Source organism: Camellia sinensis, chromosome 8 (assembly GCF_055761805.1).
Source record: "Camellia sinensis isolate YWXY chromosome 8, ASM5576180v1, whole genome shotgun sequence".
Taxonomy (NCBI): Eukaryota; Viridiplantae; Streptophyta; class Magnoliopsida; order Ericales; family Theaceae; genus Camellia; species Camellia sinensis.
Genome location: NC_138968.1, coordinates 155,995,097 through 156,020,414, shown reverse-complemented (window position 1 = coordinate 156,020,414; position 25,318 = coordinate 155,995,097). Strand labels below are relative to the sequence as shown.

Here is a 25,318-nt window from a genome sequence, read left to right as displayed (position 1 = left end):
TCACACAACCGGGCTACACAACGAGTCCCAGTGTCCACTCGCCGAGCTCCATAACAACCGAGCTCCGTAGTATTCTAGTAGAGCAGAGTTCCAGACAAGTCAAGCCGGCAACCAGAAAGCCTTTTCGCCGAGCTAAACATGCAAACCATGGAACCCGGGTTGGTAGGTGACCAACTTGGCCAAGTAAGCCCGGCCCATACACGGGGCTTGACCCTCGGCCGATCAAGACCGATTCTTGACGCAGACAAGCCCAAGTAGCTCGGCCCCAACTCGGTCCTAGACCTCGACCGAGCAAAACCACCTCTAAATAGGCCCAAGTTAGCTCGGCCTAAACGTGTTCTGCCATCTTCTGTTCGGCTTCTACCACGGCCCAAAGCCAGATTATAAATCTCCCTCTCAATTGCCCTTTAATTCCGTCCGCATAAGCGTGACTGGGATTATACGATCTGACCGGAGTAGATCCTCCCTTGGTTCTTAGTTCACAAGGCGTCAGCCGCGCTAATCCCCACGCTCAATTTCTAGACTTTTTCGGTCGACGCCTCAACTTGTCATCTTGTCCCTTCAGTACTGACGCCGTCGCCATCATGGACAAGCGTCGATCATTGATTGGCCTCGAGCAGCCAACCCAGCTGTTCCTTCATATTCAAATTTTGGCGGTTCTTCTCCTTTAAATACACCACCTGTCCCTTGACATTTTCTTCTTACTGTCTCTCTCTCGTTCCAGACGACCCAAAGCTACAGGGCTCTCCCCACTATCAAGCGCCCTTCTTGCTCTTCGAAGATTCAACCTTTGCCTCATTCTGGAAAGTTCTACGAGTCTTTTTATTGCTTTTTGTTTTCGTATTTCACATTCTAGGGCACAAAAACCATTGGTTTTAGGATATAACCCCCAAAAACCTCTTCTGCCCCTGCTCTCTATGTTGTTTTTCAACTCTAGTGATGAACACACGAAGATCTGGAGCGGACCGGGCTCCAGGTCTTCTTTTGATCCTAGAAAACACCTAAATCGAGCAAATTGCGAGTTTGCAAAAACTCCTGTAGAAATCGAGGTAAGCAGTGGACTTGACCGCTCGATCGGGCTAACATCTGGTCCGCTTAAGCGGCTAAGCTTCTTGATTTACCTCCATGACCGAGGTGGTCTGGCACTCTATCTGACCGAGCTAAAGTCAAGCTCGTTTTGCGCGACCGCGCTCTCACTTACACTTACCCTCCTTTTCTTGCAGAGTCCAAGGGGACCACGCACCAATACTGAGGCTCTCTATGGCCGAGCAGCCTTCAACCGAGAAATTTGCCAAACCAACATAGCCGTGCTAAAACCAACCAGCTACACATGGGGCACTACCGTTTCTTGGTTGACACACCGGTCGTACTAGCCGCGTTCTAGGAAGAATACGGTGTCCCCGCCAACATACATCTAGAGCTCGGTGCCGAGGACACAACCCCTTGGGGCAAACTAGACCAATGCCCTTTCACCCTACTTTCCATTATCGAAGACGGCCTACGCTTCCCGGTCAACCCTTTAATGTGCGAGTTCCTGCAGCGCACCGGGCTAGCACCAATCCAAGTTTCAACCAACACTTATAGGATAATTAACGGGATAGCCAAGCTGAACAACTGGCTAGGAACCAACCTAGGATTAGTCGAGATACTCCGCCAGTATACCCTCGGGCATACAGGCGACGGCACGGCCTTGCCTATTATTTAAAGATCAGACTGGGCAAAGAGAAGATAGTGACCGGCAACCCGGACAAAGACATGCATGACGACGACTTTTTCTAGGTGTCTGGTAATTATGAAACAGCCGACGTGCCGGGCAAGTATATCAGCAAGAACTTCGGTTCAACATGTAAGCCGTGCTAACTGCTCGATCAAATTATTTTTCACCGATATTCTGTACTTAATATCTTTTCTTCTTTTCCCCTTTGTAGCCATCGAAGCTTTGCAAGCCAACTACTATAACCCCAACGAAGTAACCATCAGAACTGTGCTCTGGTACCCAAACCGAGATTGTCACGAACTTCTCAACTACGTACCGACCTACAGATACTCCGCTCCTCGCCGAAGTAGAGTAACCGACTTTCTTCGCGTGCCGTCTCCACCACCCGACCCAACACTACCGAACGTCCCCCTAATCCAGTTGACCGAAGAAGAGGAGATGGCAAAACGAAGCCGTATCAAAAATTTCATCACCGCCACATCCACCGAGCTACCGAGCATCCCACCTCGCACTTCAAGAGCCGGGCAAACATCTGAGGCCGTCATTGCCTTGGCATCAACCCCCCCATCACAGGCCAGCAAGGACACCTGCCGAGCTGGGCAAAGGCCTCGAACCGTCGATCCCTCATCCAAGCTCGTCGCGGAGTTGAACACCGAGCAACTCGCGGTCACAACCGAGCTAACACCGCCCTGGAAGCCCCAGTTGAAGCATTGGGGTAAGGAGATCCCGGCAACCGCTTCGGTCAAAGGCGACAAGGAACACCTCTTAGCCTTCGACCTGACAAAAGCCCTCCTACTGTTGAGCGACGTGGTCGGCAGTGACCACGTGCCCGACACTCGGCTGATGAAGTCCTCGATCAAGTCTATGACCCGGGTAAGAGTTTGGCATGCTTTATTCAAAAATTTTCAAGTGTTTGCTCGATTCCCTCTCTAATCAAACTCTCTTCTTACAGGCCATCCAAAAATAACACCTTGTAATGGAGCGGATTCACAGACTCCGGCAAAAGGCGACCGACTCTGCCAGCCAGGTCGAGCATTTGCAGACCGAGTTGGGACGGTCAAAGGCCTCTTTGGAGATCGCAAACACCGACAACTCCAAATTACTTGGCCAACTGGGAGCTGCCGAGAAAGAAATGGACGCTCTTCGGACCGAGCTGGAAGCGTTGAAGCAATCGAGGAAGGACGAACTGGACAAGGCAAACAACGAAGGTTTCAATGAGGCCGAGGAAAACTACACCAAGCAAGTGGAGGCCACCAAGGACATTTTCTTCAAGTCCGGGTGGAAAGCTGCTTGCGAACAGCTCGGTTAAGGATCTGGGACCGACGTGTTTGCCTCTTCCCCCGTTGCCTTTCTGCCGACATACATGGTGCCATATGCTAATGACGTCTTCAGCGCATTGCAGGCTGAGGCCGAGGAAGAAGAAGGTGCGGAGGGGGTCGAGGAAACTGCCGAGGGAGATAACTGCCCAAAGCAGGCTAGCCAAGTTGAGACTGGCGTCAAAGAAACCATAATCACGGTCGACCTGCAACCGGGGATGACTTCGCCGACCTGTCCCTCTTAGTTTAGTTTTCTTTTCTTTTTTTTAACAATGTAACCAGACTGCCTGCCCCACCTTATGTAATTTGGTTTTACATCAATGAAAAGTTTAGATTTCGTTAACTGTTGTGCTGCATGTTGCACTGTGTTTCATCATCTCGGCAAAAACCTTTAACAAAATGTCAACTATTTTAGCCAGGGTAAAGCATCTCGGCTAAACCTTTTGAGTTGTGCAAATCATCAACACCATTAGCCAGGACAAAACATCTCGGCAAAAGCCCTGAGGTAATCATCAACTCCTCTAGCTGAGGTAAACCATCTCGGTTGAGACCATAGTTGAGTAAACCAGCAACTCATTCAACTGGGGTAAAGCTTCTCGGTTGAAACCACCGAGTTGAGTAAATCATCAACTCATTCAACCGGAATAAAACATCTCAGTTGAGACCATAAAGTTGAGCAAATCATCAACTCATTTTACCAGAATAAAACATCTCGGTTGAAATCACAGAGTTGAGTAAATCATCAACTCATTCAACCGGAGTAAAACTTCTCAGTTGAAATCTTAGAGTTGAGTAAATCATCAACTCATTCAACCGGAGTAAAACATCTCGGTTGTAATCACAGAGTTGAGCAAATCATCAACTCATTTAACCGGAATAAAACATATCAGTTTAAATCTCAAAGTTGAGTAAATCATCAACTCATTTAACCGGAATAAAACATCTCGGTTGAAATCATAGAGTTGAGTAAATCGTCAACTCATTCAACCGGAGTAAAGCTTCTCCGTTGAAATCTCAGAGTTGAGTAAATCATCAACTCATTCAACCGGAGTAAAACATCTCGATTGTAATCACAGAGTTGAGCAAATCATCAACTCATTTAACCGGAGTAAAACATCTCGGTCGTAATCACAGAGTTGAGCAAATCATCAACTCATTTAACCGGAGTAAAACATCTCGGTTTAAATCTCAAATTTGAGTAAATCATCAACTCATTTAACCGGAATAAAACATCTCAGTTTAAATCTCAAAGTAAGCATCGAAAACAACAGAATGCTTAAGCAAAGATAAGTCACTTCTATTATGCTTGACAAAAAGCGTGTTACATTCAGAAGTATAGGGAGAGCAAGTCCTTCCACAAAAAATTACATAAAAACGTGAAATGCTAAAAATAGTACAGTTTGAGGTTGGCCGCATTCCATGGTCGGGGTATGCCTTTTCCTTTCAAATCTTTCAATTGGTATGCCCCTTTACTCGCCAGACCGGTTATCTTGTAAGGCCCTTTCCAGTTCGCCCCTAGCTTGCCTTCCCTCGGCACTAGTGTGTTGCCCATCACCTTTCTTAAAACCCAATCCCCAACTTTGAACGGTCTGGGGTGCATCGTTTTGTTATATTTTCTGGAGAGCTCTTGTTGGTATGCGGCCACATGGATTAGAGCCTTGTCTCGGCGCTCTTCCACTAGGTCCAATTCCAGGGCGATGGCTTCAGAGTTCAGCTGGGGCTCAAAACTTTCACTGCGGAGGGTGAGCATGCCAACTTCCAATGGGATGACCGCCTCCATGCCATACACCAAGGCAAAAGGAGTTTCCCTGGTAGATCGCCTCGAGGTTGTCTGGTATGCCCAAAGGACACTTGGGAGTTCCTCGGCCCATTTTCCTTTAGCTTTCTCAAGTCTTTTCTTCAACCCATTAAGAATGGTCTTGTTTGATGCTTCGGCTTGGCCGTTGGACTGCGGGTAAGTCGGGGTAGATTTGTAGAATTCGATCTTCAATTCTTCACAAAATCCTCTGAATAAGTGCCTGTCAAATTGGATGCTATTGTCAGAAATCAGAATCTTGGAGACGCCAAACCGCGTTACCACATTCTGCTAGACAAACCATTTGATGTCTTTCTCCTTGATAGTTGCCAAGGGCTCAACTTCAACCCATTTGGTGAAGTAGTCCGTAGCCGCAATGAAGAACTTTCGGTTGCCTGGTGCCGTTGGGAGTGGTCCCACTATGTCCAGTCCCCACATCGCGAAAGGCCAAGGGCTTGTAAGGGGAAGAAGTTCTCTGGCCGGCTGGTGAATTTGGTGGACGAACTTCTGGCACTTCTCACATTTGTGAACATATTTTTGAGCGTCTGCTTGCATGCACGGCCACCAATATCCTTGCGAGATAGCTCGGTAGGCCAAAGATCTGCCCCCGATGTGACTGCCGCATATGCCTTCGTGAATTTCGTACAGGAAAGTTTCCACGCTGCTTGGGTGTACACACTTGAGATAAGGATCGGTGAAAGACTTCTTGTATAAAGTGCCAGATGGAGAGAGCCAAAACTGCTCTGACTTCACCCGGACTTTATGTTCATTCTTATCGGTCGGAATGGTCCGCTCTTTTAGGAAGAGGATAATAGGGTCCATCCAAGAAGGGTTAAGCTCGGTGTAGAGTACTTCTGTCTGCTCAGGTTCCTCTATGCTAGACCTTGGAAGGAACTCAATCAGGAGAGGACTGGGAGATGTTCGGTCGACCATGGAAGCCAGACCGGCTAACTCATCTGCGCGGTCATTTTCTTCCCGTCCAATTTGTTGGACCCTTACCGCCTGGAATCGCTTGATATGGTCTCTTTCCAGAGCTTGGTACTTTGTCATTCTATCATTTTTAGCTTCGTAAACCCCAGACACTTGGTTGACAACAAGTTGGGAATCGCTGTAAACCATCAGCTCGGATGCGCACACCTAGAGCGCGCTCTTAAGTCCGGCCAGTAGCGCCTCGTATTCAGCCTCGTTGTTTAATGAAATCCGAGGGTGATAGAGTGTTCGATGGTCAGACCATCTAGTGAGATCAAAACTATGCCCAGCCCGGCACCGTGATGGTTTGAGGCTCCATCTACAAAAAGTTTCTACATTTCGCCGACGAAGAGTTTCCAACACTCTGAGGGATCTTGGGAGGCTTGAAAGTTGCTGGGATCATGGTCGCTCGGCCGTTCAGTTTCAGGTTCAATGCTGATCGGTTCCACTTCCCCCCCTCGGTGACGCGGTACCGGACCAAACAGGTTGGTCTGTTATGCCTAAGTCCGTCGTCGCACCGCCGGGCTGATGTATCATGCCGGATGGAGGTTCTATGGCGGGGCGCGCAAGTTCCGCGTCGCCAACATTGCCCTGTTATGCAATTGCGGTTGAATCTTCGTTTGCTTCCTCGGCTACCGTGGTGAGATCCACCGAACATACTTGGTGAATCCCAGGCGAGAACTCAGCAACAAAATCTGCCAATACTTGAGCTTTTATGGCTGTTCGGGGTTGAAACTTATCGGCAAATTGTCCCAACTCGACTGCCCACTTTAGAATTGGACCGGAGAAATCCGCCCGCTCGAACAAGGCTTTTAGGGAAAATTTGGTCAACACAATAATTATGTGAGCATGAAAGTAGTGCGCCAATTTCCTGAAGGCCATCATCAACGCCAAAGCGAGTTTTTCCAGTGGCAAGTACCTCGACTCTGCTGGTTGCAAGGTTTTACTCACATAAAAGATAGAGAAATGCTTTATACCTTCTGACCGGACAAGCACCGCGCTAACGGCGTACTGAGAAACTGCGAGATAAAGGTAGAGTTCTTCGCTGGGCTTGGGTGCCACCAACAAAAGAGCAGAAGACAAATACACCTTGAGCTCGGCCAAAGCCCTGTCGCATTCCTCGTTCCATGAAAACTTGGATTTCAAGGCTTGAAAGAAAGGGCGGCAGCGATCTGATGACCGACTTATGAATCTGTTAAGTGCGACTGCCATACCGGCAAGATGCTGCACATCCTTTGCCAAGTTGGGCTACTTCAATTCTTGTACGACTTTGATTTGTGTGGGGTCTGCCTCGATGCCTCGGTTTGTGACTAGGAAGCCCAGGAATTTCTCGGATCTCACACCGAAGGCACACTTTGACGCAGTCAAGCGTAACTTGTGCTGTTTAAGAATAGCGAACATCTCGGCTAGGTCGATAATTGGTCAGTCTGTTGCTTGCTCTTAACCACCATGTCATCGATGTAGGCCTCCATCGTCCGGCCAAGTAGAGGAGCAAACATCTTGGTCACCATCCTTTAGAAAGTCGGCACAGCGTTCTTCAAACCAAAAGGCATGATTCGATAGTAGAATAGTCCCCTTCAGGTAGTGAAAGAGGTTATCTCGCGGTCAGGGCCATGCATGGCAATCTAATGATAACCGCGGTAGGCATCCAAGAAACTGAGCCTATTATGTCCGGCCGTTAGGTCCACCAGCTGGTCTATTCTGAGCAGAGAAAAGCTGTCTTTAGAGCAAGCTCGGTTGACGGTCTTGTAGTCAACACAAACCCGCCACTTCCCATTATTCTTGGGTACTACGACCATGTTTGAAATCCATCGAGGGTAGTCCACTTCCTGAATAGCCTGTGCTTCAAGCAAGTTCCTTACCTCCTCCGCGACTACCTTGGCGTGATGAAGAGTCGATCTCCTTGTTTTCTGAATGACTAGCTGCGCATCAGGGAATACATTGAGTTGGTGGAAAATAAAACTTGGATCGATGCCAGGCATGTCGTAGGGCGACCATACGAAGACTTCGATATTTGCCATCAAGAACTCTACCATCTCGGTCCTTTCTTGAGCGGCCAGGCTTGATCCGAGCAAAAAGAACTTGTTTGGACTTTCCGTGTCGATCCGTACTTCTACCAAATCTTCAACAGCTTTGTCCTCGGCCCTGATGCCCACATCATCAAGGACACTCTGGTCTTCCGGGCCTTCAATCATTTGCACGAAGCCTTTGGCAGCTCGGCTCTCGTTCACTGCCACGAAGCATTTTTTCGACATGACTTGATCGCCCCAAATTTCCTCAATTTTCCCCATAGCCAAGGGAAATCTCATAACCTGGTGGTAGGTCGATGCTACAGCCTACATAGCGTGAAGCCAGGCCCTACCGAGGATCAGATTGTATGTAGACGGTACCTGCAATACCTAGAACTCCACCTGCTTGACCACGGATCCGGTTTTGACCGGTAAAATTATTTTTCCCAAAGGCCACTTCAGTTGCGAGTTGAAACCTACCAGTGGCAAAGTTACTGGAGCTAAGTCTGTATCTTAGAGTTTGAGTTGTTTGAACGCGTCATAGTTCATAATTTCAACCGAGCTTCCGTGGTCAATCAAGATGCGTTTGACATCGAGGTCTTTGACACGAAGGGTGACCACTAGGGCGTCGTTGTGTGGCGTTTGAATGCGCTCTAAGTCCCTTGTGAAGAAACTAATCACGTCTTTTTCCTCGGTCTTTCCTCTTTTGATCGCGGGTTAGACTGATAAAACTTCCCTTATGTGTTCCGCCTTTTTGATCATTCCTCGAAGCTCGCATACACACGCCGGCTCCACTATGCTATGGATCACATTAACCACTCCTTGAGGGGGCTCCTCCAAATCATCCGGTCCATGCGGATCAGCCGGGGCGGGATGCGCGACCTTAACACCCCCATCAATGTAAAGATTTAGGTGTTCGGCTGCGACTAACTCCTCCAAGTGTTGCTTCAGAGACAAACAGTCCTCTGTCCGGTGTCCTCGCTCCCAGTGATATGTACAGCAGTACCGCGAATTAAAACCCTTTTGCGCGTCGCCTAACTTAGCAGGAAACCGGACGTAATCCTCGTCACGGATTTCACTAAGTATGCGATAGATTGGAATCTTAAAGACCGTGGTGATGCCCGTCCGAGCTTTCAACCTTCTGTTAGCATCAGCTATGTCATTGTAGGGGTATTCAGCTCGGTCATTCCGACGACCCCTTCCCCGGTTTTGATGATTTGACCCGCGGTCAGATTCCTTGGCGCGATCATTTGGACGGTTAGTCTCATGTCCGACCGCGTGTACCTTGTCAGCCGACCTCTTGTTTGTTACCACCGGAGTTGTCTTCATGGTTGACGATGCCGCATCATCCTCTACGCGGATGTGCTCATTGATGCGCTGCATTAGTTGGCCCATGGATGTCGGCTGGTTCATGGTAAGCGAGTCTCGCAGCCTATGTCCGACCAGGAGACCGCGCTTATATTGGGTGATTGCCAAGTTGATCGGGCAATCTAAAATCTCATTGAAGATTTTCCAGTATCTGGAGTTGTATGCCTTGAGTGTGTTGCTCGACTCCATTTTGACACTGAGAAGGTGATCCACCTCCTTTGGCGTTTTAGTGTTGGTCTTGAAACGAGTCACAAAGGCTTTCACCAACTACTGCCACCTTTCGATGCTTCTCTCCGGCAGCCTCTCAAACCATTTCAAGCCCAGCTCGCCCAAACTCGACGGGAAGATAAGGCACATAAGAGCGTCATTGCGCCTATGTCCGGCCATGACCTGCCGGAAGTGGCTTATATGCATGTATGGATCGGTCTTTCTGTCGTAAAGTGTAAACTTGGGCTGGTGAAAGCCCGCGGGGAGCGGTGTGGTTTCTATCTCAAGGGAGAAGGGGGTGGCATTCAGCCTCGCCAAATCTGTGTCTAGAAGGAGAGGCACGGCTGGGCGGGGTGGTGGCACTATGACCTCTTCACTGGCATGACCCCCGTAAGATAGTCGTTGGAGCGCCGGCACCCTTTGAGTCTCTCGGCGGCGAGCCTACTCCTTCAAGACTACCCACAAGTCCTCTGAGCGAGCGGAGTAGGAATATCTCGACGTCGTCGTCGGACGTGAGGGTTGACAGGTACTATCTTGCGCGCTAGATTTCTCTACAGGCGTGTCGGAATCTCCAACCCTGTAACTTCTGGTGATGGAAAGGGAGGGAGTGTGCCACTGGCTCTGACTGCCTGAACGGTGTAGTTGAGTGCGCTCACTGTGGTCTCCCACTCCAGCAACACCCCTCCCTTTAACATGCCATTTGAGAGCTTCCATCTCCGTCGCTATTCTTCGGATGATGGCGTCTTGGTCCCTTAACTTGTGCTCCAGATGTCTAGCGTGCGATTCTTTTCGCCGCCGGTGTCCGTCCGAGCTCCGCGAGTGACCAAAACTTCTAGCGCCCTTATCACGCGCGTCTCTTGAATGTCCACCTGGGGAAGTCTCCAGGTCCGCCATGTTTGGAACGGCAGGGAGTCCATCTCTCCGTTTGGCTGACAACAGGGTAACACTGTCGATGGCGGACAACGGTATTTCATCGTTGTTCGCCATGGAAGGCGATCAGATGAGTTTGGAAGACAAGGTTTTGTCTATCCCTTTTCCCACAGACGGCACCAATTGTACGGGGGAAAGATATTTGTTGCTGTCCGTACTCTTTTCGTCCAAGCTTCGAATCTACCCGATCGACCTGAGAACACAACGGCGGTGAGCTACCCGGCGGTGTGTTGCCGGAAAACCCCTCCGACGATCAAGTTAGCACACTCAGAGAAATAAAGAGAGAGAGAGGAAGAGAGTTGAGTGTTTAAGTTTCTCTCACCAAATGATGTTCCATCCCCAGAATGGGGGGCGCAGTCATGCTTATATACTTTCTGCGCTCAACTCTGTACCCATTGGTCTCTTGACACGTGGAGCTGCTCTCCCATCTGTCAGCACAAATCCAGCGAACACCACCTAAACAAACCGCCAGACAACATTACCGGGAACTCGGCAGCCCGGCGGCATCACCTCAGCTTCACACGACCGGGCTGCACAACGAGTCCCAGTGTCCACTCGCCGAGCTCCATAACAACCGAGCTTAGTAGTATTCTTGTAGAGCAGAGTTCCAGACAAGTCGAGCTGGCAAATAGAAAACCTTTCCGCTGAGCTAAACGTGCGAACCATGGAACCCGGGTTGGCAGGTGACCAACTCGGCCGAGTAAGCTCAGCCCATACACGGGGCTTGACCCTCGGCCGATCAAGACCGATTCTGGACGCAGACAAGCCCAAGTAGCTCGGCCCTAACTCGGTCCTGGACCTCGACCGAGCAAAACCACCTCTAAATAAGCCCAAGTTAGCTCGGCCCAAACGTCCTCGGCCATCTTCTGTTCGGCTTCTACCACGGCCCAAAGCCAGATTATAAATCTCCCTCTTACACTTAATCTAAATATACTTAAGATGTATAATATTTTGTATTTTTTTTTAAATTTACCAAATACAAAAAACATACAAAAATATAAAAATTTGATACATTATCTTATTTTGTTGTATTCAATGATTTTTTAAAAGTTTTTTGTAAAAAATTAAACTTTTTAAATATATCTGGATTAAATTGATCTAATCTAGATATAATGGTGAAAAAAAAATGAAAAATTATATTTATATATAAAAATTTATACAAAAAATATTACAAAAATGTTGTGACAATGATATTGTTGTAAATATAATTCATGTTTATGTGTATTTTATTTTAAAGTGTATGGTCAACATGAAGTTATATCATTGTGTTTGAAAATTTTATATAAAATTTATGTTTGTATATCATCACTCAATAAGAATATGTTCAGGTATAATTTAATGATAAAAAGTTGTAGAATGTAATCATGATGATAGGAAAAAAACTTGATAGGAAAAATGACAAAATGGTCATTTAAAATTTTTTGCGGCATGACGTCAGCAATCCATGGGGTAAATATAATTTTTTAAATGTGAGGAGAAAATTTGTATTAAACAGAAATCTCAGGAGTGTCAATGTAATTTACCCATACTTATATTCTTAATAAAAAAAAATATAATGATATATTATAGAGACACTCCTGAGATTTGCTTAAAATATGATTTGTCCCTCATGATTTTGAAAATTACATTGACCCCTTGAAGTTTTCAATTTCATAATAAATGACTCATTTTATTAATAAATTATCAAGTCAATTTATAATTTGATGTCAGAAATTTACTTCAATTAATAATTCATGTAATTTTATCATTATTTAAGAGAATAGTTAAAAATTTTATTTTTTCAATTAATTCTATGAAATAAAAAAGTCTAGTAATGAGGTATCCGTAATTTTTTAAATTACAGAAGACAATTTATATTTTAAATAAACTTTAAAAAGTATTTTTGTAATTTACCCAAAAAGTAGCTAGCTAGGAAGGTAATCCTAGTTTACTTTTTCTTGAATGATTCATTTCATTTGTTTTTCGATATTTGCTTGCGTATTCAGCATGACTTGATAATAAATTTAGTATTACAGAGGGTGGTGGGTAATTATTCAGTAATTTTGGAATATGAATATGTAATATTTTATAGTATTATGATTGGTAGAGAACGTGAGTATGTGAGATATTATGTTGAGTAATTCGAGAACATGAAAAAATATATTAAATAATAATTGATTTGAAAGTACATACACGTGATACTCTAAAAATATTAATAATTTGTCGATGTTGGGTCCATAAAGATGGTTATTAAAGTGCAAAATGTGATAATAAAAATAGCATATTATAATGAAAGCTGTCAAGTATGAACCCATGATCTTTGTTTCTGGGGACTAGACCTTGCACATGCACATGGCATGGGCTTTACGTAAGTGTATTCGCTTTTTTGTGCCGTCTCTCTACGTTATTTACTAATCTAGATCAAGGTCGATCTTAAGTTCAACGTAACCCATTGACCAAAACTTGTTCAACGTAGTACTAACAATTTGTTCTACGTAACCCATTGACCAAAACTTGTTCAACTTAGTACTAACAATTTGTTCAAAAATAAATAATTAAATCTTTTCTCTTCCATATACTCCAATGTGCATTGGGATTTATGTATTTTGAATTTGGTAGTTAAGGTCAGATTTGACAAATATTTGTCTAGTAGTTTTTTTTTAAAAAATTTATTTATAAATTTTTATGAATAATAATTGTTAAAAAAACTAATGCATTTAATAAATTCTTAAAATAACATTTTTGTTGGGGGCTATTTCAACCAAAATCAATCAAGGAAGAATTGAAATTGGAGACAAAAATTTGGAATAGAAATTCCTTGCCCTCTTTCTCGTCTATGATGAACTCAAATCGCATCAAACTTGAACATTATTCAGTGTCACTAATTCTTGCGAATGGGCCAGCCTAGCCGGTTCTAAAATTTAAAGTTTAATCTTTTTATCTATGAGTTTTGACTCGTCAACAAGGAAGGCTCGAGTCTACCGATCCTCCTAAGGTCCAAACCTTAACCATAAGCTTGGCCTGTAGGATCCTAATTTAGGCTTTAGTTTGGACTTTTTTATTAAATTTAAAATTCATTATAAAAAAAAAAAGGATTATAATACAAAAATCTGAAATGCATTGCACGATTAGAATTGCATAAATCATGAAAAAATAAAAAAATAAAATATTTATTAAAATACAAAATTACATCAATACATCTATTATGTTATTAAATTGTATGCATCTTTAATCTCACAAAAATATAATTGGTGTGCTCAGTCATTTTTTTATGTATCTTGTTGCCTTACCAAAAATGCTTATCTACACAGACCACCGCCCCAAAAAATAAATAAATTAATAAATAAATGTATTTAGTGTAGGATTCGGACTAGGCTTTGAAAAGCCCATCAATCTGGGCTTATGGGCCATGCCAAGGGCCTCACCCCTTCAATCCAAGCCCACTCCATATATTTTAGGCCCAGTCTAGTCCGGTCCATTTTGAGGACTGGGCTGCTCTGGCCCAATAGGCTATGACTTTTTGATGGACAAAATGAATCTCCTCCGTCTATTTGTTTCTCCATCAAAACCGGTTGTGTTGCATTTTCAGATTGGTAAAGGTGACAGAATGTAAGCAATATATATCCCAACTTTCTTTCATATAAAGTAAGGTAAAATTATTAGGTGTTCACGAAATATTATATGTTTATATTTTTTTTTATTAATTATTATTTATTATGCCTCTCATATTAATCACTAAATGCAAATCATATTTATTAATTATAATATCATAAAATAACACGTAACCATTCTTTAAAGTACTCAATAATCACAACCTAAAGTCCTCAAACTTTGGCACTTTGCTTTCGCCTAAGACCATGCGTATTAATTGACACCAGTTGTCCATAAAAGTTTCAAACCCCCTCATCCATGGCTTCTTCTTCTTCATAAACAACCCAAATCAACTCAAGCCCTCTTTCACCTCTTAAAAAATGCATAATCTTTCTCATCAATCATCTTCATCCCCCAAAACCCAACACTCTCGCCTCACAAAACTCATCATAATCTCATCTTCCTTATGCATTGTCTACCTCCTCCTCTCCCTCCTCCTCCTCCACACTTCCAAGCTCGTCAACTTATCAAGATCTTCTCAAGACCTGAAAGCATCCACCTCCATCGACCACCTCGTCTTCGGCATTGCCTCCAATCACAATTCTTGGCCTCGAAGGAAAGACTACGTTAAGCTATGGTGGAGACCTCATCAAATGCGAGGCTGCGTTTTCTTAGAAAACATGTCACCCTCAACTTCCTCCCAAAACGACACCTCTCTCCCTCCGGTTTGCCTCTCCGACGACACGAACCGGATTCGGTACCTGAACCGGGGCGGGCTCAGGTCGGCTATCCGGGTTGCTCGGGTGGTGTCCGAGATTGTGGCTATGAACCATTCGAATGTGAGGTGGTTTGTGTTTGGTGACGATGATACGGTTTTCTTTCCCGAGAATTTGGTGAAGACTCTTTCAAAATATGACCATGAGCTTTGGTACTATATTGGGAAGAATTCTGAGGTTATTATGCAGAACAAGGTTTTTTCTTTTGATATGGCTTTTGGTGGAGCTGGTTTTGCTCTTAGTTATCCTTTGGCTAAAGTGCTTGCTAAGGTTTTTGAGTCTTGCTTGGAAAGGTACATTTATCTTTATGGAAGTGATGGTAGGGTTCAAGCTTGTGTTGCTGAGCTTGGCATTGGGTTGACTCGTGAGCCCGGTTTTCATCAGGTATTAATCAGTTCTTCTATTTGTACATATATCAGAATGAGATACGACCCTCTCACTTAGTTGTGGAGTTCGTGTCCGATTCTGTGATTGATTTGTGTGTTCTTAAATTTTTTGGGTGTCTGATTCTTAAATTATTAGATGGATATTCGGGGAAATATGTTCGGTTTGTTGGCTGCACATCCAAATACACCAGTAGTGTCTATGCATCACTTGGATTTCACAGATCCAATCTTCCCCAACATGACAACTACACAGGCTCTAGAGCACTTACTTGAAGCTGCAAAGGTTGACCCTCACAGGCTCTTGCAGCAAACAGTGTGCTACGACAGATGGTTTTCGTGGACAGTGTCGGTGTCGTGGGGCTACGCTGTTCAAGTCTTTGGCAACCGCGTGTTCTTGCCGGATGTTCTTCGTACACCGCAGTCGTTCATCCCGTGGAAAGGGGGAAGTGTTTTGGCTGAATCGTATGTTTTTGACACGAGGGAATATCACCCGGATCCCTGTCGAAGGCCTGTTGTTTTCTTCTTTGAAAGGGTGGACTATGCCAAGGGAGGAGGTGGAATCAAGAGCAGTTACAGAAAGATGACAAATGAAGATTGCGCATTTGACACGGGTTCTCCAAGGAAAATTGAAGCGATTACAGTGTTGTCACAGAAACTAGACCTTGATATCAAACAGGTACTGATTTTCAAGCCATTCTGTTTCAAAATTTCGTTTCTTTTGTCTCAATTCACTCATAGGCGTTTAATCATTGCTCGAGATTCTCATATTTCAAAATTTTCACGTGATTCAAGGACTGTAAATGAATTAGGAAAGAGGAACAAAGGATTTTTGGGATAAGGATACTCATTTTCAGGGCAGGGATTCTTTGTTAAAAAAACCTTTTAGTTTTTTTGTCCCAATTCACTCAAAAAAGTTGATTCATATCAAACAACTGTGTTGATTGAAACAGAGGATTTTTGGGACAAAAGTTTGTTAGCCCATTTTCAGTTACAATAATGCTACACTGGTTTAGATTACCAAACATTGAAAACTGTTAGATATTAATAAAGTTCATGTGAAACCTATTACCTTAAGAATTGTGAATGTGTCATGTTAGATGATAAATTAAACTTATGAAGTCAACTGATTGAGAATCAGGCCCTGCTTGGGAAGTTAGATTTAGGCTAAAATAGTCAATAAAGATAAAATAGGCTAAAATAATCAATAAGATAAAATGACACATTCAAAGCATAATTATTCCATTTTTTCTCTCATAATCATCAAATCAACTATAAAAAAAACCCAACTATCATCCCAAATACAACTTTTTTAGCCATGCAAAAATAGTAAAAAAGTTAACTAAAATAGTCTATTCCCGAACAGCGACTAATGTATCTTGTTCTTAGAACGCTACAAAAAACACTCACTCATATATATTTTGGTACCCAGTTGCAGGCACCGAGACGGCATTGTTGTGATATATTGCCATCTTCAGCTGGGAAAACAATGGAAATTTCCATCAGACAATGCAGAGAAGAAGAGTTGATTTACATGCACCCGTAATGCTTTTATGATCATAGATAACATCAGCGGCCGCTTCATTCATGACCTTCTGATTTGACTAAATCACATGCAATGGTCAATGCCAAAGCTGGATCAGACACTTGTGTCATGCCATTTTATGGAGGTCATAGATCATGATAGGACATAGATGAGCACTAATTATCAGTGGATATTGGATTTCTTGCTTTGTGGGACAATTCCTGAAGACTCAACTTCAGGCCCAAAGTGAAGCCCCCAAGTTTGGCATTGGCCTCTCTAGCTAGTCTTAATTTGCAGCAGCAAAGGAAAATTCAGAATCTGAAAGATTTGTGAGTATTTATTGAGCTGGTAGAAGAAACTTCAACTAAGCTTATGTATACCGGGTTTTTGTTTATTAAGAAACTTGTGAGTTAATCAAAGAAAAAATTCATATTGTACCAAAGCTTTTTCCCTTTCCTTTACTTTTTTTGTTTTTGTTTTTGGATTAGGAGGAACTTGTCCAATCTAGGATCAATTTGGTTTGCATCCAATCCAACAGAGTAAACTCAATAACTAAGCCACAAGTATTGGGTAAGTTGGAGAGTCACCAATGAGAATCAAGCACAATATCTTTGAATTTACAATTAGTCTTAATGACGACTTTTGAATTACTGAGCTATGGTTTAAATTGTATTTAGACTTGTCCCTGTACAGCATCATCCTACGTTTTGTTTACACCCCTACTTACCTATGTACATGATTTTTATTACGTGAATACATATAAAAGGTAAAATTGAATTGTGAAATGAATTGAGCGCCAAATAACATTTTTATTATAGAGAAGAGAGAGAGAGAGAGGAAAAAAAAAAAAAAAAGGAAAGGGGAAGGGGAAGGGGCTAATTACATGAGTCTTTTTTGAGATTTTTTACAATTATAAGAACCTTCTTATATAGTTTTTGAAATTACATTATATTCTCTTATTAAAATTGTCAAAGTGAAATGCAAAAATTTTAATTACACATAAAATATATTGTGCGGTTGAAATTCATCCAAAGTATGATGTGGGCTATATTTAAAATGATTTTAACCCCACAATATATTTTCTATACATTTTTTGTGTTATATGTTTTTATGGACCTAGCATTGTTGTGTTAATAATGTGAATTCAAAAAACAAAAAAAAGGACAAGGCTCTGTTTAATTTGATTTTAGAATATGTTTTTAGAATTTTTTTCCAAAATCTAAATATAATTCGGTGAAAAAAATTAAAAAAAATATCAATTTCATATAATTTTGTATTTTTGGAAGGTAAGAAAATAATTTTTATAAATTTAAAAATATCTTTCTAATATTTATTGCAGTCAAACTAATTTCCATTTTTACTATAAAAAAATAAAATTCAGAAAAAAAAATTTAGAAATAAAATTACTTCGAAAGGGGATAAGCTCCTTTCCATATATCATCTCTATATACATCTCCACACTCTTTTTATAAGTTTTAATTCAAACGTCTACTAATGATCCAAACTATCTATTTCGTAAGTCTCGTAATGATTTATGCAAAAAATTAGTTTTATAGGACAATTATAAATATAGGAACAAATTGCATTTTATTTTATAAAATAGATGGTTTAAATTTAATTATATTTTCCATTTTCATAAAATAAGATGTGATTTATTTTTGCATTTATAATTTTTTGATGAAGTTGATTTTATTTAGTGGCGTGTTATCATTATATGAGTTTTACGTTAGTTCAAATTTATATTTTAACTACTTTCCCTTCTACAATTAATTGTACATTAATTAACAGCAAGAGATGGTCATTGTAGCATTACTCGCTATGAATCTTGTTAATAAAAAAGAAATGATTTGATTCATGCAGATGAGAAAATGAAAAATAAAAGAAGTCAGACATTTTCCGATGTAAAAATCAGCTGCCACTCTGATGATTCTACCACGAAAGTGGTAATCAATTGGCAACCCCATTTTTTGTTCTTTACCTTTAATTAGCTCATTCAAATCCATTGTAATTGTAATTAAAGAGTTATTTTGCTCAAACAATACACGTGTGCAATATATGTCATGAAAAATAATGGATTGAATTTAATTTCATATTGTTGGGTACACGTAATTTTATTCTTCCGGATTCATACACTTTATTATTTTTTACGGGTATTTGGGAAGTATGGAGTCTAATCGAGTAGAAATCTATTATTGGTAGGTTTTAATAATTGTATGAGATTACAATTTCTTATATTTGCCTTCAAATAGAGGACTTAAAAGAATTCTGGAGGTGTGAGATGGGGAGGATCTGTAGAGATGTAGGGGAGACAGAAAATCACCGGGCACTGAGTGTGAGCCGGGACAGGTAATTATTTAGTAGTTCTGGTGTACCCCGTGACATTGTCTACGTGGTACTTCAAATCAATTACGTAGTAAAATTTTTTACAGGTGAGACATGTTAACTCACTTTTGTTAGGTAGTTAAGAGATAAAGGATGACTCACTTAATATATATTGCAGTTTCTCATCAGTCAGGAATACCATATAGAAATGACTCAGGTAATTCGGGAGTATTTAATAAAAATCTGAATGAGAAATGAGTTTGTTTCAGGCTTTCGGGGCTCAGTTACTCGAGTAGGGAAACCAAGATTATTTCGGAGCTTGGATATTGTATCATATTTTTGTGTGTTTTTGGTCTCATGTTTATATTCTCTAATAGTAAATTTCTCTCTGGTACGAAAACAGAAATGTATCAAAAGCACATGCAATAAGACATGATTTATTAGAAAGTAGAATTGACTTGGTAGTTTCTGTTAAGTGCAATTTCACTACTCCTTCCTCAAAATAAGAAAAGAAAGAGAAAGGCCAAATAAAACGAATTTCTTTGGTTGATAACAGGCTAGCATTGACATATTGAGGACAAAAAATGTGTTACTACTGATTACTGACATTGAATTCTCCCTCAAACAAGACCTTCCATTTCTCAGTCAGATATACACGGAGGCACGCCAACGATCAAAAAAACTGGGGAATCAGTACGAGGCTGTGTGGCTTCCAATCATGAATGACTCCTCAACCCCATTGAACGAAGAGAAGCAAAAGCAATTTGAGACAACACAAGTGTCGATGCTGTGGTTCTCGGTGTATCATCCTTCAATGGTTGCTCCTGCATTTGTCAAACATGCCAAAGATGTGTGGCACTTTGACAATATGATGCGAATTTGGGGAAGTGTTGCTTTCCCCTTCACTAGCTCGAGGGAGGAACAACTTTGGGAGGACGAGACCTGGGCGATCAAGTTACCGTTGCACCTCATGTATCACTGCAAGACTGATTAAAAAAAAAAAAAAAAAAACTTAAATTTACTTACTGATGAATGTATAACATTACTGATGAATGGTTGTTTTGAAAATAATTTGAAATGTATTAATATACATAAACCTATACTGTTAAACTTGACTTTTCAAGGTTCTGATTGATTGTATATGAAAAGATTTGGATAATTGTCTTCATAGATATCTTCAGAAATCTGGTGTGGCTAATTTTGGCATTTGGGATTTTAATTGTAGCACTTATGTGACGAGAAATTTTGGTTTGTAAAAAAGTTTATATTAAGCAACGTTTACCATACTAGAAGAAACACAACCAATTATATGAAGATATACACACATGTTTATATATTGTCTTTTGTTGGATTGATTTATTTTAGGTTCAATCTAAATAGAGAACCTAATCAATCCAATTGATGTAACCAATTTTAAACCCAAAATTGAACTCTAGCTCTTCAAGTATCAAACTAACTCAGGAAGAATTATCTTCTTTTTCAAGAATTTCAAGTTGGTTGTCTGCTCAATAAATATAATAGGGGGTTAAATGAATATATGGCCCTAAAATCAAGAAATTACTAGACAAACTATAGACCATCATTGGACGGGCACATAAACGCGTGGTCTTCCGGAATTCACTGATTTTTTTGACTCTTTTTTTTTTTTTTTTTTTAATACCGATAGGAGATTAATAACAATATTAGTGAATTACATCAAACTAAACCATCAATTAGAAAAAATTCAAAAGGTCCAACACCACATACATACAAATAACTCTACCAGCTTATTTTCTTTTCAGTGTCTGACTCTGCACACTTTACAACTTTTTCTTTATTTTCTTTATTATTTATTTTTTTAAATTTTGTGGCCTGTGAAATTTTTGTTCGATACACAGCACTTTCAAACTCGTTTAATTTCTTCAATTACAATCTTATAATGCAATTGCATTCTTTGAGCCTGAGCCAGAGAAACATGTCCAGTTTATCAAACTTATTTCTGTACTCAACTCTTATTCAACATTAAAATGGTTGGCTCGACTTCAGCAAAATCTATCAGGCAAGTTTCAATTCATACCATTGATACACCTTGTATAAAATTAATAAATGATTGTACACTAACCCGAGAATAGAACAAAAAGGCTACGTGCACAGAAAAGTTTTCACAGAATTAATTTGCTGCAATTTGCAGCAAAAGAAGTTGCAAATCTGAAACAAAAACAAAAAGATTGGGGCAAATAATATGTCAGAGAAAAATGGGAACGAAGTAGTCAAAGATCAACTGCTTAAATTTATCAAGGAGGATGTGAGAAATGCTCCTCCTTCCACCTTTGCTCCTTCCATCTTCAGAGTTCCCAACCAACTCCGCCAAGGCAATGAAAAATGCTACAAGCCAATGACAGTATCTGTAGGCCCTTTTCATGCTCGACGGTGATGAAAAAGATGATACGAGTCTAACCTCTTAGCATTGGAATTATGTTCCGAAGAAGAACAACATCATAAACGTGTCTTCACATCGTGTGTCATGTTCATGGACGGACTTATCAGCAACCAGAAGGATGTGGAGATACTTCTTCAATCTGGGGCTTTGCAGGGTCGAGTCAATGATTTTAGTGGATTGGTGTCTCTCTTTAATAGTCTCTCTACAAATGTGATTACCAATCCAGAAGACTTTCACTTTGCAAATCAACTTCAAAAAATGAATGCATATTGTGAGACTGGCTTGCACTCTCTACGTGCCTTATTGGTGCATAATTACTACAATGCGAGGTGGCATGTACTGAATACCATTCTACTCTTTATCCTCACCTCACCTTAACCCAAAATCTATTTGCTGTCCTCTCTTACTCTCCGGAAAATTACAAAAAAAAAGGACTCTTTTCCCTCAAACTTTCCCACTCCCATGTAACATCTTTCATCTTCTTCTCATATAATTGGAAATCTTAGAAAAGTACTTCGAATTTGGTAAACAATATCGCGTATTCTTCGCCCTTTTAGTGTTTTTCCTGTATCAAGAACACTTATTAGCAAAACCCACTTTGTCATATTAACCAACATTGTTGGACTTGTTTGAAGTGCATAAATTTATATCTTTATAATAAATTCCAAGTCTTTTTTTTTTTTTTTTGTGTGTGTGTGTTTTTCAAGAACTGGCTTTAGGGTTAAGAATGCTATTTTCATATTAGTAATGTTACAAACCCATAATTTTTTTTCCAGAAAATGTGGAGAACGTAATTTGATAGCAATACACTACATTCATCTTGATGACATTTCTAGCAAACATATAGTGTTCCTATTGCTTACTATTTTCATATTAGGCCTCAACACGGCTCTTATGGCTCTGCTTTCTTGCCAAATCAATGCCATAACTGTATCACCACCGATTCCGATACCGATATGCATACCGTTATTTAAAAAATGTTTCCAACTATATCATCTTCACAAATTTTAAGTATAAGGTTGTGCTTATTGTGATTTGGTGGAGGGTGGATGAAAATTAAGTTAGTTTTCATTTTGTTATAAGAGAGTATTTGGATAACTTTTTTTTTCCATGTTAGGTCAATTTGTAGAAAAAAATCTAACAATGGGGCATTTATAGTTTTCATAACGTGAGGAGAAAATCCATATTTTTTATAAATCTCTGTATTTTTAATTTATTCTAAAAAAATAATAAAACCCAACATAACACATAATAAATCACATATAAGGCATAGAAAGTCCAAATTTGGAAAAATTGAAGGGCTTTAAGGTTCAATTTTTTGGCGGTGACAGTTGTCTTCAAGTTGTGGATCAGAGGTATAGAAATGTAATAGTTGGTATATAATAATGTTTCATTCTGGCAAATGGCTAGTTGGTTTCATAGATTGGATGAACTCCTCTACAAAAAGTCTTCCCTTTCCCCACACCGCGTGGATCTACTCCATAAACTATTTTGAGTAATCACACCAACACCTTTTGATTATTAATGAATATTAGTTTATCTTCTTTATTTATGAATCTATATATTTTGACCCTCTTAATTATAAAAATGTATCATTTTTACTCCTTCTAGACCGCCTTAAAAAAGAAATATTTGTACGGCTTTCATAATTAAGGAATTAATAGTTGATGAGGTCTTGATGTAATTAATCCAATATTTTTGACTTTTTCATCTAGATGAATATTATAATTATAATTATATTTATATATTTATAATCAATTATATGAATTATTTTATTTTTTATGTTTGGGGAAAAACAAGAAGTTGAAAGAGAATAAAAAAAATCTCTCTCAAAATTATCAAGTCGAGGTTCTAACAAGTGATAATATGAATGTTGAAGTTAGAAACATTTCCACACTATTAATCTAAATAGTCGGTGTTTATTTGAACTTTTTTAAATCATTACACAAATTTCTAAAATAAAATGAGCCATAGGCACTTCCATAAACTCAGGATTTCAAATACATATTCAAATTTTAAACTTTCCACATTGATATTTACCAATGTATAGGCAATAGTGACTGATATCAAATGAAACGTGACCGTTCACCAAACATGTGCACAAATGCAGCAAACATGTCAGATTGGTAACCAGCTTAATTTCTAGTTAAGAGCGCCCCTCAGGATTTGAGAATATGGGAAGAATGTTTCCTCCCTTTGAAGTTGATGAATGCTCAAATTACGCTCCACCTCCACCACTTGGCATGTTCATTTAAAATTAAGAATCCAGAAAAACCAAGTCAACCAATGAGTACCTAAGCTAAGTCAAATATCACAATTATATAAACTACTCTACATCAATTACCAACTTGGTAAACAATAGACCAAAAATAAATAAACATTAAATTGAAGGTGTTAGAAAAATACAGTGAGAAGTTCCTAAGAAACAACCTATCGGTGGCATATGTTCATAATACTTAATTAAAATGAGCAAGACATGGATAAAACTAATATTATCTTCATTGTGAAAGCACTCTGTCTTTAGTGCCTTCCTGTGTATATAAATGGAATTCAATTCCTAACTCAGAACCGAACCGCATACAATTTCCTCTGAAATTTACTTCTGCTTTCTGAATTCCACATTGTGGTTGAAATGGCAATGCTGAGAACACTAGTGCGTTTGGCTGTTACGGGCATGCTCATCAATGTAGCCATGGCAACAAGTTACACTGTTGGATCTCCCAATGGTGGCTGGGATCTAACCACCAACCTGCAAGGATGGGCATCGTCACAATCATTTTCTGCCGGAGACAGTTTGGGTAAGTGTTCATATTCATTTCTGATCTTTCAACATTGACCAACCTCGGTTACTTGTAAAGTACAAAATTTTGAAACAGATGATTCTCTGTCTAGATCCCCCTGTAACCCTATCTGCAAGCTCCTCTCCATCACACAATTTGGTAGGAAGGACCCATCGTGTGATAAATGGGTGGCTTGGAATGGGACGGGAGGATTTGGACACAGATTCAGCTTCTTCTATATGAAATATTAGATAGAAACGTAATTGTGTTACCATTTGACATAATCTTTGACATGCTCTTAAATTGCAGTTTTTCAGTACACACCAAACCATGTTGTGCTTGAAGTTACGAAGGCTGACTATGACTCCTGCCAGACTAGTAACCCGCTTCAGACGCATACTGGCACCAACACAGTCATTGCTCTCCCTTCTCCAGGAAAGAGATATTTCATCTGTGGAACCCCAGGGCATTGTGCCCAAGGAATGAAGCTTGAGATTGACACGCTTGCAACTTCTGCACCACCGCCAACTTCCCCAGCTACCCCTCCACCAACAGCAACTCCTACAAACCCACCACGGGCTTCCCCAGTTTCCAAAATTACCCCTCCACCAACAGCAACTCCTGCAAGTCCACCGCATGCTTCACCAATCACCCCTGTTTCCTCACCACCACCTAAAAGTGTAGCTCACACACCCATGCATTCTCCGTTATCTGCTCCTACAATGTCTCCTCCAATGCTACGCAAATCACCTGTGAGCAGTCCCACGTCATCCCCTGTAGTTCCTTTGACAGAATCTCCTATAAACTCTCCTTCTCCAAGTGGCTCTACTCCGTCACCTCCCTCATCATCAGCTACCAAAGTTAATACTCTAGTAGGGTCTATGGGATTTGGTTTTGCTATGGTGATGCTACTGACTCTTTGAGCTTTCGATAAAAAAAAAAACAGAAAAGGGGGAAAACAATCTCGCACGTACGTCCAATTTTTTGTTCTCTTCTTTTCTTTTTTTTTTTCCTTCTCTGAACCCACTTTGGGAGCATAAACAAGACAAATTTCATTTGTATTTCACATATGATTTTCCACTGTTGACAAAATAAATATTGATGTTGACATTCATTTACAAAACCATAATATAACATGTAATCCTAATTGGGCAGACAATAATTTCAATTCAACAAGCATTAGCATTTAATCTATTGTGTTATTTTCAGTTAGCTATTCAAAAAATCAATTT

The 25,318-nt window shown here is 40.6% G+C and overlaps 2 protein-coding genes and 1 long non-coding RNA gene across 3 annotated transcripts; all 3 read left to right on the top strand.

Annotated features, from left to right (window-relative positions):
- Positions 1-2,453: 2,453 nt before the first annotated feature.
- On the top strand, positions 2,454-3,373 carry LOC145797230 (uncharacterized). The gene is made up of 2 exons (XR_014338501.1): positions 2,454-2,590; positions 2,670-3,373. It is a non-coding gene; the product is annotated as an uncharacterized LOC145797230 (long non-coding RNA).
- Positions 3,374-13,872: 10,499 nt separating this feature from the next.
- Positions 13,873-17,007, top strand: LOC114260153 (uncharacterized). The gene is made up of 3 exons (XM_028200210.2): positions 13,873-15,041; positions 15,180-15,719; positions 16,473-17,007. Exons 1-3 carry the CDS (start codon positions 14,262-14,264, stop codon positions 16,584-16,586), a joined length of 1,434 nt encoding a protein of 477 aa, XP_028056011.2. The 5' UTR covers positions 13,873-14,261; the 3' UTR covers positions 16,587-17,007.
- A 6,659-nt stretch (positions 17,008-23,666) lies between these two features.
- Positions 23,667-25,276, top strand: LOC114278023 (uncharacterized). The gene is made up of 2 exons (XM_028219987.2): positions 23,667-24,104; positions 24,396-25,276. Exons 1-2 carry the CDS (start codon positions 23,939-23,941, stop codon positions 25,007-25,009), a joined length of 780 nt encoding a protein of 259 aa, XP_028075788.2. The 5' UTR covers positions 23,667-23,938; the 3' UTR covers positions 25,010-25,276.
- Positions 25,277-25,318: the final 42 nt, after the last annotated feature.